Source organism: Myripristis murdjan, chromosome 13 (genome assembly GCF_902150065.1).
Source record: "Myripristis murdjan chromosome 13, fMyrMur1.1, whole genome shotgun sequence".
NCBI classification, from domain to species: Eukaryota; Metazoa; Chordata; class Actinopteri; order Holocentriformes; family Holocentridae; genus Myripristis; species Myripristis murdjan.
In genome coordinates this window covers 12,340,528-12,359,428 of record NC_043992.1, presented here as the reverse complement: position 1 = coordinate 12,359,428, position 18,901 = coordinate 12,340,528, and the positions used below count along the sequence as shown (strand labels likewise).

Sequence of the window (18,901 nt, the reverse complement as noted above, 5' to 3'; positions counted from 1 at the left end):
TGTTTGTAGTGGTGTGTTGGTAGGTCTGTGCTTGGATCGCTGAAATTTATGGGTGAATCATTCCTTTATGGACATTTCATCACCATGTTATCAGTTAACATTAAACCCATATTTGTAACCTTTAGATGGTGAAAGATAGACAGATAATGAAAGCTAAAGGTGTTGCCATGTTACAGTCATGTGTTTAATATTGGAAGTAATCCAGGCACCTTCACCAGGTTTCTCAAACTCTGTACACATTTACCTGATCATTCCCACCTAGTTAGGTTGTTCACCTGCAGCCACACAAAACAGGTTACCTGCGTAACCACGTTAAAATTGAAATCTCTTTACATGCCAACACAGCAAATTGTCACCTGTACAACTTCCATGTATTTCATGACTATTAAAATCCTCCTCATGTATTTATTTCCTAGTTGGCTCTTCACTACAACATCCCAGTTGTTACGAATGACACCAGTTTCAGCATCCAGATTAAACCAGAGGCAGACTGCAAAACATCTCTGAGACCTAAAGTTAATCTGAAACTGACGTCCGAGTAAGTAACAATCAAACAAGAACTCTAGATTATAGTTATTGTAGATGGCTGTTCTTGTAGCTCGTATTACATTATTAGTGATGCATGTGGAAGTCATTTACAACTGATGTTTCATGCTATGTTGGATATTATTTAAATCAGCAGGAGAAAGTAAAGCAGTGCTGCATACAATCTCACACTTTTATGGTTCTTCCACAGATATAGGGGAAAAGAGTCTACAACAAATATGGTGATCCTGGATATCAAAGTACTGTCTGGATTTGTCCCAGACCCACAGTCTTTGAATAATGTGAGTTATTTGAGAAGCAACTTTCTCCTCAGTGTTACTTCAGCATTCGTAGATCCTCAGCTGAATTTTATGTCTTTGCAGCTCAAGCATGCTCTCCTGGTAGATCGTGTTGAACAAGAAAAAGACCACATCCTGGTTTACATCCAAGGGGTAAGAGGAATTCACAGTGATGATTATCAGGTGATATCCTCCAGATCTGTCACTGATCATGCCATCTGTTTTTTTTTTTTTTTTTGCCAACAGCTGTTGCCTGGAATACCCATCGACCACAACTTAGAGCTCGTGCAGGAGCTTCCAATGCAGAACCTGAAGGCAGCAGTGGTCAAGATCTATGACTATTACCAGCCAAGTAAGCAGATTCACAGTCATTTTATGCAGCATCTTATATCTATTACTCAATGTCTGATCTGAGAGACAGAGAAGCTCTCGCAGCAACTTACCCGAGAGTTGCAAAGCAATCTTTTGGGAGCACCAGATAGTGGATCTGTACAGGAAATATAAAGAGGCAAGGAGTAGAGTTACTCCTATGGAGAAGCTAAAGAGCTGCTGCAGGCTGATAGCCACTGACAACTTTTGAGAGAAATCAAATGGCAAAGGTAAGGAAAGCCCATTCAGTGGTGACTTTGAACCCAAATGAAAACCAAGGGCAAAAGCATCAGTGCAGAAGCAGCCTTTATAGGCTCACCCCACTTTCATGATACACATGCAGGTGAGCACAGTAGTGAATTGGGAATTCCTTGACTTGAATGTATCCGTCTGCCTTGGAATGATATCAGTGTGAGACTGATCCAATTGAGGGAACTTAACAGCAGATTCCAGTTTTTAGGACATGAAGGAGATCGTCTTGCTTGTATTCTTCCAATTTAACAATTCTCCTCCTTCCTCTCAGGTGACCAGGCTGAGACAGAATACACCTACCCCTGTGCTGCAGGTAATAACCCCAATAACATACATCAACACTTGAATCTGATTATGTAATATTGCATGTGCAAGCCATCATAAGTCTTTCTTAATGACCTGTATTATTATGTAATTATCATAGTCACTGAGTTGTCCTCAGTCAACAATTTTGCAAAAATCCATCCATTCATGCATATTTAATGTTTATGTAATGACTATATAATGAATTACCATATTTCACCAATTAATCGCCGGGCCGCAAATAGCTGCCTGGTTCTTTTAAACGCCTGGGGTCTGCACCTATTTTGCATATTAAACGCCCACCCGAATAACCGCTGGGCGATTATTTGCATTATATTGGGGTAATCCCAAAATAAGGCTATTCACCTTATTTTTGCAGAAGTAAACGGAAGTGCTGCACAGCACAGCACCTCCGTTTTCTGTCAAAATAAGAGCGCTAGCTAACGTTAGAAAAAATGGTGTACCATATTGTTAGTACTTTTTTACTAAAAAAAATATGTTGGGATAGTAACTGTCATCACAGTAATGGCCTGGTGCAGGTCTGTGTAAAAATAAATAAAGGCCTGCAGCGAATAGCCGCCTGGTTCTTTTAAACGCCTGGGGTTTTGCGTATTAAACGCCCCTGCTATTAATTGGTGAAATACGGTAAGTCAGCTTTTGTTGTCAGTTTTTTAAATGTGCATGCCGATGTCATAACTTCAAGAAATACTGCAATCATAGTAGTAGATTCAGATTTTGAGATTTAAGTTGTTTTATATATGATGTAATTTTATTTCATTTGCAGCATCTTGAAGAGGAACGAGAGACGTCACCGACTCCAACAGAAATTCAGATTAGATCGGCATGTTTTTAACCATGTGTGTACTTTGTTTTCCTCCACATCCACTTTAGTGTAAATGTATGTTCAAATGTAGTATACTTATTAGACCTATGCTTGAATGTTAGAACAATAGGGCAGTTCCTTCCATTTTTTTTAACTTTCTTTAAATTTGAGTGTATGTATAAAGACCACTATCTTGTTGTGACCCTGTATGATTTAATTATCACAGGAAACACTAGAGCTACTCTTTATGAAATAAAAGGTATAGCAAAATTTAAGAGTTTCAAAGGTTTTTCTTTTGGAAATGGTATGTGTAGGAGCCATGAAAGAACATATGATGAACTGCAATTTTGTGGTTTAAATTTGGGTTATTTTGGTTATTATATTTTGTTATTTTTTTGTTGTTGTTTATTTTAATATCACAGTAACTGGGTCACAGGGATATGGGTGGTAACCTCCTAGTTAATATAATCACCTGGGCACTGGCACGGCGGGAGAGATAACAAAGAAAGAGGGTGAGTGACGGGAGAGGCCGTATTTTTTGTTGACCGTTGTTTTTGCTTGTGATCGCTGTGATTGTTTGTTTTTTTTTTCCTTCATACTTTGAGCATGTTACAATAAGCTGTTCTAATTCTTTAATAAAACCCGTTAAACGTATTTTTTTATTTCAGCGAATATTTTGTTTGTACAGCGTGTCGGACAATCAGCAAACACCCTAGCTCAGCCTCTCAGCGACTTCTTTGTTTATGATAATAGTCGCTACAGTATGTTTTAGGGTTATTATTATCTGTTTTTTGACTATGTTCATTTTGATTTGATTTGATTTGATTTGATTGACTTTGAATGAAGCTAATAATTGCCCTCCCTGACTCAACCCACTGCACTCCTGGCTGGCCTGGAGGGGTTTCTCTGTGATCCTTCCAAAGATTTCTTTCATTTCCACCCTTTGTGGCTGTTGTTTGTTTTATGGGACTTTTTTTCCTCCTTGCCTATCACAAGGGTTCAGGTCAGAGGGGGTTATTTTGTTTTGGACCTGTAAAGCCCTTTGAGACTGTAACAGTGATTAAGGACTTTGAATAAGGCTGAACCTGAACTTACTGGAGTTTTGGAGTGTAAAATTGCCTAAAACGTAATGCCACCCACAGCTGACTGACACTTCTAATCTTGAAAGCTCAGTGAACACTGCCCAACACCCCATGAGGTAGAAAAGACTCAGAAACAGAAACACTCTCTCCTAGTTACTTTGTTGTGTATCCTTAAATGAATGAAAAACATGGAATGTAGAGAACTGAGAACCAGAGTGGAAAGGTTTGTAGTGCCCAAGAGAGGGGAAAAGCAGTATTTGTGTGAGGGGGGGATGTTGATAAGAACTGGCACCCCCTGACATTCATGAACATCAATAAAGTAGACTGAATTTACTTTAAACCACATTTCTCCAGGTGGCTGATCTAATGTCACACCATCTTGTATTAGTTAGAAGTCCGATATGTGTGTGTGTACACAAGGTTTATCACATAATGGCCTATATTGTAACTTGCTGTGGGATCAACAATCCCCTGCAAGGACCAATTTGAACATTCATGGCAAACTGCACCAAAAATGGATTGTAGTCCAAATCTCTAGAACATCTCTATGAACACTATTTTAACAACTGCACTATTAATGGAAATATCCAATTCAACATTAACGAGTCCAAATAGCCTGATGTGACATGATGATGGCGTTAGATGAAAAAGCAATCTTAGCGTCTGTGTTGCTTGGCAACCGTTCTGTCCACTCTATCTTGCTTGGTGGAAGAATGAATAGTTCTCACTTTTTCTTGTGTGTTTATTTTATGGGCTATATGTAGGGTAACTGTTTTATAAAAGCAGTAAGCCCCTTGAAGCCGTGAGTTACAGTAACAACTCCACTGCGCGTCGTGCCTTAGATTAGAACGCCCCTCATCCGTTGTAAAATCACTGTAACCCACGGCTTCTCGGGGCTTATTGCTGAAATAATGTTGCACTTTCTGTTTGATCTGACTATGTTGTAACAGTGTAGCTTGGTTGGTTAAATAAATGGAGAGAGAGAGAGACAAAATCTCCAAAGATATATTTCCGTTTACAGTTTTGTGCAGAGAGAGAAATGAAGTCTACTGCAGGTTTTTGTCGGCGACACCGGCACCTGCACCAGCTCGGGCACCAACGCCAACTCCGTCAACCTCCAGCACACAGTAGTCACAGCAGCGTGCTATTACTGGTAAGAAACAGGAACAACAAGTTTTTTTTTTTATAGTTATTTCAAGTGAGTGGCCATGACTGCACATGGATGGACTGGTGGCTGACCACATCCCATTTCTGTCTCTCCTGTACTTTTCCTGCGTGTTTCACCTCGCCGCCTGCAGCCTTCTCCGGCTCTCGTTTTCTTCTGAAGCCGACAAAAAACCATAGAGAGAGCAGCAGGAATACCATCGCCTCCATGTCCTCCATTGTTGCGCTGTGTATGTGTCGCACACAAATGACGCCAAGGGACTTTCGGGCCGCCTTGCCTATGACAAGTCCACAGGACTCCGCCCACAATGAGGTGGTACTCAATTGTAGTGGAAAACCAACCAAACTGTGTCGAGGCGAGTAGAGTCGAGCCGAGTCGAGCTGAGTAGGTACTAGTGGAAAAGGGCCATAATACTCAGATCAGATCTGCAATTTCTTGAAAAAGGAAAAATGTGACAGTATAAATGAAGCATTGTTGAACAAATTCCCTGGCCTAAAAACATATTGTGCAAATGTCAAAAAACATTTAGTGAAGACCCCAACAAAAATTTCATCACTTTTACTACGACTTTTTCATATTGTTTTAAGTTGTTAAGTTATTATATCTGTTCTTAATCTTTTCTGTAATTATATATTTACTACACATTTGTTTTTGTAGCTATTTATTTATGCCCATAAAGGAGTGTTTGTTATTGTTCCTCTGAGGTATTTCCAAAGTGCAGTAACTAACAGAGAAGACAATCATCAGAAGAATGTACTGTATTTACTGCAATTATACACATATATTTAGTATACATATATGTACACAATAAGTATGACAGCATTTCCCTGCAGTGTCCTTTTCATCCTTTTCATCACAATCCTTTTTTTCTTTGCCACTTGCTTTTTCAGCATCTTCCACTTAATTTAGTGATCAATCCCACCTCAACTTCTCCCATGACCAGCTTCTCTAGCATGGCTGTGCCATTTCCACATCAGTTTTTGTCTAGCAGACAGTTTGAAATGCTCTTCATTTCTGTGTTGCATCCATTTATTTGAACCAAACATGAACACATTATACATCTAATTGTTCAGCATCTTATCCTGCATCTACTCATGTAAAGTGTGAGGCAAATAGCTATTTGAAGCGTTATAAGCGTGGCTCTGCTATGTCAAAGTAAATTGCTTTGAGTCAACTGTAGATTATTGAAAATGTTTCACTTCTCATTCAAGAAGCTATTTTAATGCTGACAGACTGGTAGGGAGTCCTAGATCTTTAACTTGTGTGGGAAGTCATCCAGGTCGTTGGTACTGATGACTGTATTCATGATGATGGATTCACCTTACTCCAGGAGTGAACGATGGTCATAAGGTTTGTTAGGGATTGCATGTCATGTTTTGCTAGCAGTAACCACCCTCCTCACCACTTACTACTGAGTAAGGTGAAATAGACTGGAATTGAGCATATGTCAGCAGTGTAGGCAAGCACATTTAAAGTTTCTTCAGAAACTTTAGCCAGTTCTATTTATTATTGTTGTTGTCACTGCATCATTTACAGTCTATATACACCTGAAAAAGCTATATAGCTGATGGTGGTGGTGGTTCACTGAACATCGTATGTGGTGTGCACATTTAAATACAGGATCCTTCATGCCGTTTCAGTGGTTTATTTAACTTAAATATAGTGGATTATTTTTTTCTATACAGAAATCCAAAGAAAAGAAAAACAAGTGTTACAGTTCTGAATATCAAACTAATAAAATAAAATAAAAATAGTGTATTTGACTTACATCATTAATGCATCCACAAACTGGAATATTATTCTTCCAACAGAACTAACTCAGGTATTCATACTTGGTACAAAACAAGAAAACAATGTTACTCTTTAATACATGACACATCAAATGAATAAACAGAAAAAGGGAAAAAGTCCATAAACAACTCACATGGGATCTTCTTTGTTTCACTGGTGTGAAGGGAAAAGGGCTTGTTGATCTGAGGGGAGGACCTTTATAATTTGTGGGCGGTGACTACCAGTGATTGACAGGCTTGTGATTTAACAACACCATTATCTCTTATTTTTTTACTCTGCTCATGATCTTAACCTTTGGATTTTTCTTAGGTATACAAAAAGGCCATGCCATATTTGCTTGCTTGCTTGTCTTTGGGAACATATTGTTGAAATACAGAATGGACAATAGGCAAGCTGTGTGTGTTAATCAGAACAATTAGATGAGATGCTTCTCTGGTTGACTATGAAACAAAGAGACACTTGATTAGACTGATTGATTGATATGGAGTAAAAACACATTGATTTTGCATCCTGCCTCAGAAGAGTCAAGCACTCTACACCACCTCTAGAAACTGGGGTCATTTTTTGGCATTGCTTCTTTATTTGACAGTCACAGTAGAGAGACAGGAAAGACAGTGGAGAGAGAGGGGATGAAATGCAGCAACTGGCCTGAGGTGGGATTCAAACCCAAAGTACCCCGACGGTGTCGCACCGGTCAACAATCCCGCTGCTGGCGCCCCTCTGGCCGCTAGCGGCGCCCCTCCAGCAGATGGCGCCCTAGGCAATTGCCTGTATCGCCTATGCCAAAAGCCGGCCCTGATCAGGACTCAGCCATAACAAATGGCACACACTCTTACCAGGTGAGCTACTGAGACACCCCTCCAGTTTCTTCTTCTAAATTGTATCTCTGTTTTTTACTTGAAAAAATAAAGGTAAAGGACATCTTGTTTCAGAACATCTAAACTTAATTTTATACTGATTTGTTTTTGTTATTGTTTTGCTTTTTATTCTTTAAGTCTATACAGATTTGTTTTTATACTTATGTTGTTTTTATTCTTCCTTATTCTGCTTTTAATTCTTGTCATTTGTTTTACACTTTGAAACTTAGGAGATCTAATAAAACACTGAATTTATTTAATGAACTTGTTTTCATGTGATTTCTCTTGATATTACAGATTATACCTTCTGCATATCATAAACCTTTGGTTATGACATTTTATCTTTTATCATTGTGAAAGGTTTGACCCACAGGAGGTATGATTTTATCAAAGAAATAAAACACCAGGCAGAAAAAATATATAGTATTACACATATTGGACTGAATTGATGAGGAGTCCAAGTTTCTTCCTGGTATGAAATATCAAAAGAATAGAAAACGCACAAATTCAGAGCCAACAACAACAACCAACAGTATAAGAGCCCCAGCACTCCCTCCATTCATTGCCAGATTGTTCTGCCTGCTACTGTAACAGAAACTATCTTGGCTGCTCCAGTGGTTTACTAGTATTTTTTACTAGTATTTTTCCTGTTATTTTTTCCATGCTGCCTTTTTGCCTCCAGTGCTAACTCAGAGTCTGCCTGTGCCCAGGATACCTTCAGCTGTCTGCATCGCCTTGTGAGGAGAAATGTTAAAACGAGCTTATATGTCCAGTCACCTTTTCCTGGATGACCTCAAACATGATCAGACTAAATTTAAAATACTTCTACTACAGGAAACCATGCAAATTGGATAGATTAATCAAGTCTGCTGTGTGTAAATGATTGACTAGAATTTAGTGTGTGCAGAGTTTGTGTTTATTGTGGGTGGGGCTTAATGCGGCACAGCCTATTTAACGGAGACTGACTCTGAGGCACACACCAGACAGTCATGGGTCTTCCTGGGATTCAGACATGGCCGTGGATGCTATGTGCCCTCCTAAGTTGGGTGCATGTGGGTCAAGCGAGTCCAGGACCGTAAGTAGACCAGTGTTCTTCCAATGCTATTGTAGGTGTGACCTGCATTAAGGATAGTGTACAGTAACAATCCTCGCATAAGTTTTGCATACTGATGTTGTCCGGTGCTATATGAATGTATGTTTCTGTGGCTATAGGCATTACATGGTAGCCATTCCTGCAGTTCTTGAAGCTGGAGCTGACACCCAATTCTGCGCAAGTCTCCTGCAGCCCAACGAAACTTTGCTCATGACCATCACTCTGACCTCGCAAGCAGAAAACAGAACCCTGCTCACGGAGAAAGCTGACACAGATCTTCACACCTGTGTTAAATTTAAGGTCACCTCTGCACATAGATCTTGTTTAGTTGTATTTGTACTTTTTTACCTCCCAAATTATTCTTTGAACACTTGAAACCTCAGTAGTTGCCCAGGATGTGAAATATACCATTGCTTGGTGAACCTCAACTGCACATTTAGCCACACCATCATGGGTTGTCCTCCTTAAGTAAATTAAAAATGCTGCAGGTCTTACAGTAATTGTGAATGTTCATGTTGACTGGTGTCTGTAAAATCTTTTTTCTTCACAGGTTCCTATGGTGCAGAATCAAGAGGTGCGGAATTTGGAGGTAGAGGTTCATGGCAAGACCTTTCATTCAAAAGAAATCAGGAAGGTGATGATCAGAGCCTATAGTCCCATGACCTTTATCCAGACGGATAAACCAATATACCTCCCAGGACAAACAGGTAAGTGCATGTTTTACTTCAGTCTCAGCTCGCATGCTGCTTGTTATATGTAAAATGCCACAGGCTCAGAAAAACATGCATACAAAATACATAGTGTCCCTGTCTTCTACCTCATGCATGCTGGGATAGGCTCCAGCCCTGACCCTGAACTAGTGTACATAGGGTAAAGAAAAGAAATAACATGACTAGACTGATAGTGTTGGTATAGTACAGAGGAGATAGTCACACATCTTGATCAGATTGTGTTTGTTTGACAAAGTATTGATCTAAAATTGATGTAATACAAGACAGAGACAAACCAAGAAATCATGAAAGATCCTTTGGTCACTTTTCTCTCACCATAGTTTTATCTCACTCTTAAATTGGATTGTAATGGTGTCAGATCTGAGCAGACAGAAGTGTATAGTTTGGTTGGTTTATTGTGCTTTAATAAATTCCATTATTGTGTCAGATCTCTAAAAATCCTCATTTAATCTCTTTACAGTCCATTTCAGAGTAGTTTCAATGGACACCAAGTTCAGACCCTCCAATGAGTTGGTGAGTGTTGGAACCGTTCTTCCTATTTTTTAGACCCCGTTTAAAGACCACACTATGAGCATGCATGATGACAGATCAACTTTTTAAATTGTGCTTAGATGAGCGTCACACTGGCCAGTATTCTAAAATTGAACCAAAGTTACATAATCAGGCTAAATCTACAGTGGTGTGCCCTTTAGCCTCGGTCATGAGTTGCATCAGTAAGGACAAACAACTCTGTTGACACTCTTTGTTAGTTTTACAATCAGGGCTACTTTAAGTAAACCTGCTGAGTTGAAAGTCCTCAAACTTTTTTGACATAGTAAAGCTGACATAGTAAAATATCTAGATATTTCACTGCTGATTATTCTGAAAATGTAATTTACAGTTGGAAAAATTCCTGTGACTGCAATGTTTCAGACTAAAAGATATTATGTGCCCCCCTTTTTCAAAAGCCGGTTCATCCTCTAATAGGTTATTTGTATCGATATGGAGACCGTGTAGTCCAGAACATGTTGAGATTTATCATTTAAAAATACAACAATAAGAAATGACGTGTGTCTTTTTAAAATCAAATTGAGGTATGCATTATTTGACAATAACACAAGCAGTTTCCTCACAAAACGTAATTTAATCAAATTATTGACACTTTTTGAGGAAATCAGGTAAGTGAAGTCCTTGGTTGACAAAATGAAAACACTTTTTACTGACTTCAGTCCTTCGAAAGAGAAATCCTTGGCACAAGATGTACTGCATTTTATGGTTTTAATGACAAATCTAAGAAGCTGGAAACAAATTTAAGACTTTCTGCTCTATGTTGGGTGTCTCTGTTGCTGTTGCCTACAAAACACCAAAAGAACTCATTTAACTCTTCATTTTGCATTGTATTTTTATACTGCTGCCTGTCCGATATTTTGCGTTGGGATTGCTGTTGCATTTGAATTCACAGACCCAAATTTTGAGACGGCATCCGAATCCCACTCCAAATCAGAAATATTTTATTGATCCCCAAGGAGAATTCGGTCAGTTGCGGTTGCTCAAATTGTCAAGAAAACAATTTAATTAGAAGAAATAAACATCGCACAATAAGTAAGGACATTTTTGTTTGGTAGATTATTTCTTTGTTGTTTATTATCATAGGTGAACACAACTTCAGAAAAAACAACTTCTCATGATGAAGGTCTCATGTATTTTTGTTTGTTGTGTTTTCTCCCCTTGCAGTACAACATCATTGAAATTATGGTAAGGCTCTCTATGTTAAATGTGAAAATATACACACCATAAATGTACTGGATTGTGATGAGTTGTTTCCAGGTTTGTAATGTGGGAGTAGTTTGTCCTCTTAATTTCTCTGTAGTATAAGTAACTGATATAGTTAGTCTCCCAATCATTTTCATACAATTTACATAAAGTGTAGGATCCAAGCTTTCTTTGCATTGTTTTAGCAAACAGAATCTCTTTCACCTTCAGAGTCATCAAGTGCATTTTAATCTTCTTGGAGTGAAATGAATGCTTTTTAACAGCCTTTACAAACTCTTTACTTGACAATGAATTATTGTTTGCCCTCTTCCAGTATCAGTGCATGCTCTCTCTGCCTCTTCTTTACAGGACTCTTCAAGAAACCGGATTGGACAGTGGCTGAACACTTCGTCCAATGGTAAAATAGTGCAGCTCTCTTATTCCTTGAGCTCTGAGGCCCCTGAAGGAGGCTACCAAGTTATTGTTTCGATTGCTGAAAGGAAAATATATCACAGATTCAAGGTTGAGAAATATGGTAAGTTGCGCTCTTTTTTTAATCTTCCATAACATGTTGTTATGTATTAGTAAATGAGGAATACTAAAAATCATGTTTTTCTTCAGTTTTGCCTAAATTTGATGTAAAGATCAAGGCACCTGAAGAAATAAGCATTGTGCAGGAGGAAGTCGAAGCTGAAATATGTGGAAAGTAAGTATTTTTCTCTGAATCTGAAAATAAATTTATCTGCAGAGTCAACATGTTGTTTTAAATACATATTGATTTTTTTTTTAACCTTTTTATCAGGTATACATATGGACAGCCAGTGCCAGCCAACGTTCACTTTGAGGTGTGCCGGCCCCTTCAGCGTCATCATATGAGCTTCACTGTTACCTCTGCAGATCCAGAGGGAGGACCTGACATAACTGCCCCTTGCTATCATGAGACAAAACAGGTAGAGTTCTGGTAGCCATCTGTGTTTTCTCCCTGTTGAAAATGCATCTCCAGGCCTCACAATCCTCTACTAAAGGTGGAGGTGTGTGTGTGTGTGTGTGTGTGTGTGTGTGTGCGCGCACCCCTAAAATCTGAGATTACGTATCCCAGGCCAGATAGATTTGGTACGTCACAAATCCCACAGCCAATCCCTTGAACTGATTGCATATCATTAGCAGCAGCTCCACTGGTTGCTTGAGTGTTTTCTTTTCAAAAAATCAACAAGACCAACTGAAACGGCTGCTGCACATGAACACTGAAAAAAAAAATCACAGTTAGGTTATGAAATATTGCACAATGTTCATGAGTGTCGCAGGACAAGACATCAGCGTTCTGTGAACAAAGCTTTGGTTACAGTAATGAGAGAAAGGTGTAGGGGTACATTTAAGCCACTAAGAGATTTTTTTGAGGTAAAGAAAAACTTTAATATTGATTAACAGAGATGATTCTTAGGGATTTAATGAATAACTGAAGGCGGACTTGAAAGTTACAGCCATTACTACTGATTGTGCTCCAAAGTTTTTAAACCTTTTGAGACTGAGACTTTTGACCCCACCCCCCCCCACCCCCCCCCCCCCACCCCACACACACACACACACACACACACACACACACACACACACACACACACCACCACCACCACCCTCGCCCCGCTTGTACATTCTAGACAGAGAAGACTGGCTGTGCTACTTTTACCTTCAAAATGTCAACTTTCACAAGACTTGACCAAAAGGTGCTGACAGATAAACTGTACCTTAAAGCCAAAGTGGAAGAGGAGGGGACAGGCAAGTGTTCATATATTGTATGTCAAACATTTTCAAATAGACAATGTCTTATTTAACTGATATGATATTCTCACTGTTATAACATGATCGCTTTTCTTGCAGGTATTATACGCACCCAAGGGCAAACAATATCACTTTCTTATATCGTTGGAAAACTATCCTTTATTGACACCCCCAAGCTATATGAACAAGGATCAGTTGTGGAAGGAAAAGTGAGTGCAAAATATGGTCTTTATGTCTTCAGTGCAGTTCTTTCAATTAATTAATCAAATCCTTTATTTAACCAGATAAGCATCATTGATCTTTAAACTTGGTCCAAATTCCACTGATAAACCATTTACATTGCAAGTGCATGTTTGTGTTTCCATTAGGTTAAAGCAGTTCACTTCAATGAAGCCCCCATTCCTGACTATTCAGTCTACCTGTTTGAGGGTAACAGGTGGTCAGCACGTCGCTTACAAAACCTCACGACTGACAGAAATGGTGTTGCCTCTTTCTCACTGAGCACATCCGACTTCAGAGGGGACATCACACTACACGTAAGTAAGACATCAAAACTGCATCTGTTTTCTCAGCATTAGCAGTCACAGAAGGCAGTGGCATAAACCCAGAAGCTGAGCAGGTGGGGTCACTCACTCATATAAATGATCCCAAGTAGGGCTGTCCTAAATGATTTTTTTTCTCCCGATTAATCTATCAACTATTTTTACGATTAGTTGATTAGTGAAACAATTAATATGACCCGGTTTCACTAAAATTGCTGTTATGTGCGACGTATTAACATGCATCGTTAAGTTTCGTTTCTCGAAGCAGCGGGGCGCAGTCAAAGTTACCTAGTGTTGCTTTAACTCATTCATGCTACCGCGTTACCTTAAATTCGCGTTAGTTGATAATTAGTTATTTAGACTGACGATTGTCCAGCTTTTTGCTTTCTGTTGTCCTCCAGCAGCACACCGCGATGTCGCCGCTTCAGGTGCTCGTTCATCGCTGTGGTGCTGCTGTGGTACGCCATCTCTGTTTTGCAAAGGCTGCAGACTACCAAGTCATTTGGCTTCTCTTTAAAATATCTCCACACTTTTGACGTCTTTGACCGTCTTTTTCTGCTGTTTCGTGGTGCCACTGCTGCCTTCTTCTCCGTCTGAAACGCTCAGACCTGGAGCCTCTGCCATTTTTTCCCACTTCTGTTCATGAACATCAACGTCTGTTGTATGCTGTTTGCGTAAATTGCGTAATGGATGTAATCGACAACAAGTCAAGTCGATTAACCCCTATACCTTGCAAGGATTCAATGCGTCCTCGCTCACTTTTCTTTTTACCAGCATTTTTGCTGTGATTATACTTTAGAAATTTTTTTGGTGCAACATTAGCATTTCTCGATGAATGTTGAAATTTAAAAAAAAATGTGGAAAAAAGTTTTCTTTCAGTGTGTGGCTTAATTTATAGCTTTCACCCTCTTAAGGACTCATTGAGTCCTTGTGACGGCTGACGGTATATTTTTTAAAAGGATTTATCTTTTCAGAATTTTTTTTTTTTTGGTATGTTATTTAAGTTAAGTCCAACCATTACTGTTATAATTCAAGGTGAGCAAGACGTTAATTTTAGTTTAATTTAATTACAATTTTATAGAATTTCCAGCCTATTTTCAGCCATATTCAGCCTAACGCCTAACCTCATTGTGTGACTTTACACATTAATGATTGTGCATATCACCCACTGATAAACTTTTTACTTCAACAACACAATTTTTACTGGATCTCTGCCATTAAAATTTTAGTGTGCCTAATACAAATAATAATGCAAATGTACAAAGTGCATGATACAAATTGTATCATGCACATGAATTAACCAAAACACAGGATAGAATTCTCATGCCCAAATTAGCTACTTGTGACCTTGAAATTTATATTTTTGTCTTCTCGATTTGTAAGCTTACAGGGCAATAGAACCTGAGCAACGTTGATAAAAAAAAAAAAAAAAAAATCCCATTATCTTTTATTCTTTTCTTCTTCCAGGTTGGTGCCAAACCGGCTATGGACTACGATGAATATAGGACTCCACACTATGAGTCAGGGACACACACCCTGTCATTGGTCCAGGCCTCCACACCTGATACTGCATCAGTCAGCTCCCTGGAGGTGAAGAGAAACGACGAGACACCACTTCCTTGTGACAAAAAAGAGCCAATCTCTATCAAGTACACTATAGCTGGAGAGACACAGAGCTCTGTGGATGTGATTTATCTGGTGAGTGTGTCGATTGTGTGTATTTGGTGTGTTTGACTCCTGTGTTGGCTGATTGTATAACACTAACAACAGCCAAAGTTGTAGCAGCAAGCTTTTATTAGAAGAAAAGTTGTCTTAAAATGGCTTGCAGATTCATGCTTGTAGATTTTAAACATCATTGAAAGAATAATTTATTTATGAGGGTATTTCCGGTCAGAAACTACATATTGACACTTCACAGAGTGATTTTTAATTGTTTAGTTATTTTTAGTAGTTTTCAGACCCCCTGTTGACTAACAATCATGGGAAGCAGTGATAATGTGTTGATTCCATAAATGTTTTGTGACAGATTGGTAAAGCTTTGATTCATTTCTTGTTTCATTCTCTGAACAATTTGTCCAGATCTTATCTAGAGGTGTCATTGTCAAGCAAGGACACATGAAAGTCGAAGTGCAAGATGATCCAGGTAGGTAAAGACTGGGGAAACCTGGGCCCCCGATTAAACCATGAGCAAAACATAAAATAAGTGGAAGTTTGCAAGTGGGCTACAACTCATCCTTGATAGCATATGCAAGTGAACTAGCTTCTTCTATTCCAACTTTTATACAAAATTTGTACCTGGATTAAGACACGCCATAACTTGGAGCATGATGGACAGATAGACTTTTTCAGGGTCTACAAATCATACAATTTTTTTTTTTTAATTAAATAATCAAAAAATCATAGCCCAGATTGTGGATGGCATTTTTAACATCATGCTAGGCTGCCAAGAGGATAGCACTAGTGGGCCAGTTACAGAGATCTCAGATTTCACTTCAAGAAAGTGAAGAAAAGTTTGACTGCTATTGACCTTTTGCAGTCACGTCACAATTATCACGTGACATGGGAGGCAGCGCCATGATGGACGGCAGAAGGAAAGTGGACGTCATTTTAAGACAATAATATGAACAGAGTCCTGAGAAGGACTAGCTAGCTAACGTTAGTAGCTAGCGAGCATCGCTACTTGTAAACAAATCCTACTTGAGTAGCTACGTTAGCGAACTACACTGAGTTTGTTTTGACTGACACTAACATAGCTAAGGTTATATAAGTTTGATAACGTTTTAATATGAAACTTACCTTGTAAAAAATGTTAGCTGCAGATTCGGGAGTATTTGGACAGCTGCCAGTCCTTACGATTGATAGCAGCTACCCATCGCCGTCTTCTGTCCGCATCAAAAGGTATCCTGTAAAAGGCTAGATTCGGCTTACAGCCTTGCCTGTTGGCACACTGCACTGCACGCTGCCGATCTGTGTGGCGTGTGTGTTTGCGGAGAGTATTTGCCCGCTCATGTGTGAATTAAAGGATCTTGTCAAACCAACCGACCTCTCTCGAATTTCCACTTTCCCAGCCATCCTCTTAGCTAGCTGTTTGTGTTTTTAAAACACAGTTCAGTAAGTTAAAAAAAAAAACTGCCAATGGAACAAGGAAAATGATCTTGAAACAAGTGAAAGTGGTCCAAAAACAAGTTACTTTTTAGGCGACTGTCTTATTTTACCGGGATTTCCAGGCTACAGCAGTGCACTGACATAGATTGTGTAACAAAGTGAAGAGTTCCCACTCCGCTTTATTTTCACTGGCTAACAGCAGCACACTGGCTTAGCTTGTCTATTCAGAGAAGAGGTATCACTTCGGCTTATTTTTCAATCTATGTTATCACATGCATACTACTGCTCATTCATTGGTAGCTGAATTGTTAGGTCTGTTTGATAAGTAATTTACATTTTTTAAATAATAAAAATAATAAAATCAGGTTTGATGACACCAGTTGGTTTGCTTTGCAGTGACTTCTGGTGAGGTCTTCTTTGAGGTTGAAGTGTCTCCAGACATGGCACCACTGGTCCAGGTTGTTGCATATGCTGTTCTTCCCAGTGAGACGGTGATTGCCCACAGCGCTGACTTCTCGACCGAGAAATGCTTCAGTAACAAGGTCAGTGTCAGCAGAAGAGGTGTCGACAGAGGTCTGGATGTCACGTTTTGGCTTAAACTGATAACTTGTTTTGCTATTATATCAGGCTGAAATTGGGATTTTCTTTTTTTAAAAAAAGAGCATACTGGTCAGTCAGTGCCATTCATCTCTGATATGATGGACATGATGCAGTTTGTTTGACTATGCCTGTTGCAGAATTGATCAGTACTACGCTGTTTGTCTGTGTGAAGCCCCTAACCTCGGCTGATTGTAATGAGACATTTTGATCACATTCCACTCAAGTGTGTATTGATATTTCAGTATTACTTGTTACAATTTTTGGAATTCTGGGTTTTTAATTTTTAGAGAGCCATTAACTACATATATATTATTATTTTTTGTTATTACTATTTTGATGTTTGATGTCCCATGATGATCTAAATTATTTTTCAGCGGCTTTTCCACCTTGCTAACGATAATTCTGGAGGCAGTGAATGCTTGTAATTATGTCCATTTTTGGGGGATGAACATTGTTTATAGATAATTTATAGATTGAGTATATTTACTTGTAATAATATAGTGCATATATAAATTCAATGTGTCAGCTAGTGGCAGTTTCAGTCCAAAATTATTGGTAGTGTCCTTCAAAAGTCTTTTATCACCTCTTGAACTAAACCTTAGAGAGAATAAGAGCTGAACCACGCCCACTGACTGCTGTGATAGAAAAAACATGTGAAGTACAGTCTTTTGGCCAAAGGGGGCAGTGCTGAGCACTTGCTAAACAGATAAGGCGCTGATTTTGAGCTGAATGCAATAAAATGATCAAAACATTTGATTGCAAATATTTGCCAGAAATTGGACTGACACTGTCATTGTTACATGGCCCAGTATTCATAATTCTAAGATCACATGAAATCCATGGTTGTTAGATTAGCATTAAGGATATGTGGTATTGAGTGGTTGCATAACCAGAGGGAAAAAGCATTTTCCTCTCTTAATGGTTTCAGATTTCATTCGTCTAAGCACATAGAAATGATCTTAACTAGCATCTTCTACTAGCTTCTCTTCACCAATGCATAGTAAAAAATATATATATCATTTAGAGAGCTGATTTTCTGTAGAAGTCTCATTGACTGCTGTACATTTGAGCACAGTTTTAGTGCTCTTTAGTGCTCTGGAGGTGACTTCAGATATTTTTGTAGGTGGAATATCTAATCACATAAGTTATCTCTGCTTCAACTTGAATGTCAGTTTATTGTAGTGAAATGGGATGTAGCTCACATGAGGTGACTAAGCAGAGTATCTAAAGAATAAAAGCCCTAAGGTCAGGGTGGTGCCTGTGTGTGTGTGTGTGTGTGTGCGTGTGTGTGTGTGTGTGCGCGCGCGTACATGTGTGTGTGTGTCAGGTGTCGTTGGAGTTTAAACCATCCTCAGCTGTCCCGGGAGAGGAAAATCTCCTACAACTGTCGGCCAGTCCACACTCTCTGTGTGGCATCAGTGCTGTCGACCAGAGCGTCCTCATCAAGGAGTCAGGGAAGAAGCTGGATGCAGACAAGGTAACCGCAGAAATAAACTACGATAGTCTTGTATATTGAGAGCATTACTCATGATATCATGCAAGCTGCAGTGACAGTCAGCTTCAAGTAGGCTTTCCTAATCTTAATACATTTGGTCTGCAGTCTGGATGCAGCCATTTGAGGAAGCTGCTGGTGGGAAATAGAGTTTTTATTTATGCCAAATTTGAGTTATATTTGTTTGGTAGGGAGTTAGGTGGAAGATATCAAGGCATGCACAGTAATGCTCTCTATGTCAGACACATAAGAGAAAGTGCTAGATCTTGAAAACAGTGTTAAGTTGGAAGAAGCTGAGTTCATCTGTTCTTCAAACTTAAGGGAACTGTCAAATATCTCACCCAAGTTTCTAACAAGTGGTCTTA

The 18,901-nt window shown here is 39.1% G+C and overlaps 2 protein-coding genes across 2 annotated transcripts in view; both read left to right on the top strand.

Moving 5' to 3' along the window:
* Positions 1-8,207, top strand: part of LOC115370494 (alpha-2-macroglobulin-like) — a 32,676-nt gene extending 24,469 nt beyond the window's left edge. Inside the window, exons 31-36 of the mRNA XM_030067522.1 lie at positions 417-538; positions 737-827; positions 909-977; positions 1,071-1,176; positions 1,717-1,758; positions 8,149-8,207. Of these exons, the coding sequence (XP_029923382.1) occupies positions 417-538; positions 737-827; positions 909-977; positions 1,071-1,176; positions 1,717-1,758; positions 8,149-8,207 (489 nt within the window). The remainder of the gene's footprint in view (positions 1-416; positions 539-736; positions 828-908; positions 978-1,070; positions 1,177-1,716; positions 1,759-8,148) is intronic.
* Positions 8,208-8,455: 248 nt separating this feature from the next.
* The window catches only part of LOC115370141 (alpha-2-macroglobulin-like), a 33,719-nt gene continuing 23,273 nt past the window's right edge, over positions 8,456-18,901 (top strand). The window contains exons 1-15 of the mRNA XM_030067013.1: positions 8,456-8,541; positions 8,679-8,859; positions 9,110-9,266; positions 9,751-9,803; positions 11,004-11,024; positions 11,391-11,556; positions 11,643-11,727; positions 11,824-11,971; positions 12,677-12,794; positions 12,897-13,006; positions 13,166-13,333; positions 14,807-15,037; positions 15,419-15,482; positions 16,841-16,986; positions 18,372-18,521. Of these exons, the coding sequence (XP_029922873.1) occupies positions 8,456-8,541; positions 8,679-8,859; positions 9,110-9,266; positions 9,751-9,803; positions 11,004-11,024; positions 11,391-11,556; positions 11,643-11,727; positions 11,824-11,971; positions 12,677-12,794; positions 12,897-13,006; positions 13,166-13,333; positions 14,807-15,037; positions 15,419-15,482; positions 16,841-16,986; positions 18,372-18,521 (1,884 nt within the window). The remainder of the gene's footprint in view (positions 8,542-8,678; positions 8,860-9,109; positions 9,267-9,750; positions 9,804-11,003; positions 11,025-11,390; positions 11,557-11,642; positions 11,728-11,823; positions 11,972-12,676; positions 12,795-12,896; positions 13,007-13,165; positions 13,334-14,806; positions 15,038-15,418; positions 15,483-16,840; positions 16,987-18,371; positions 18,522-18,901) is intronic.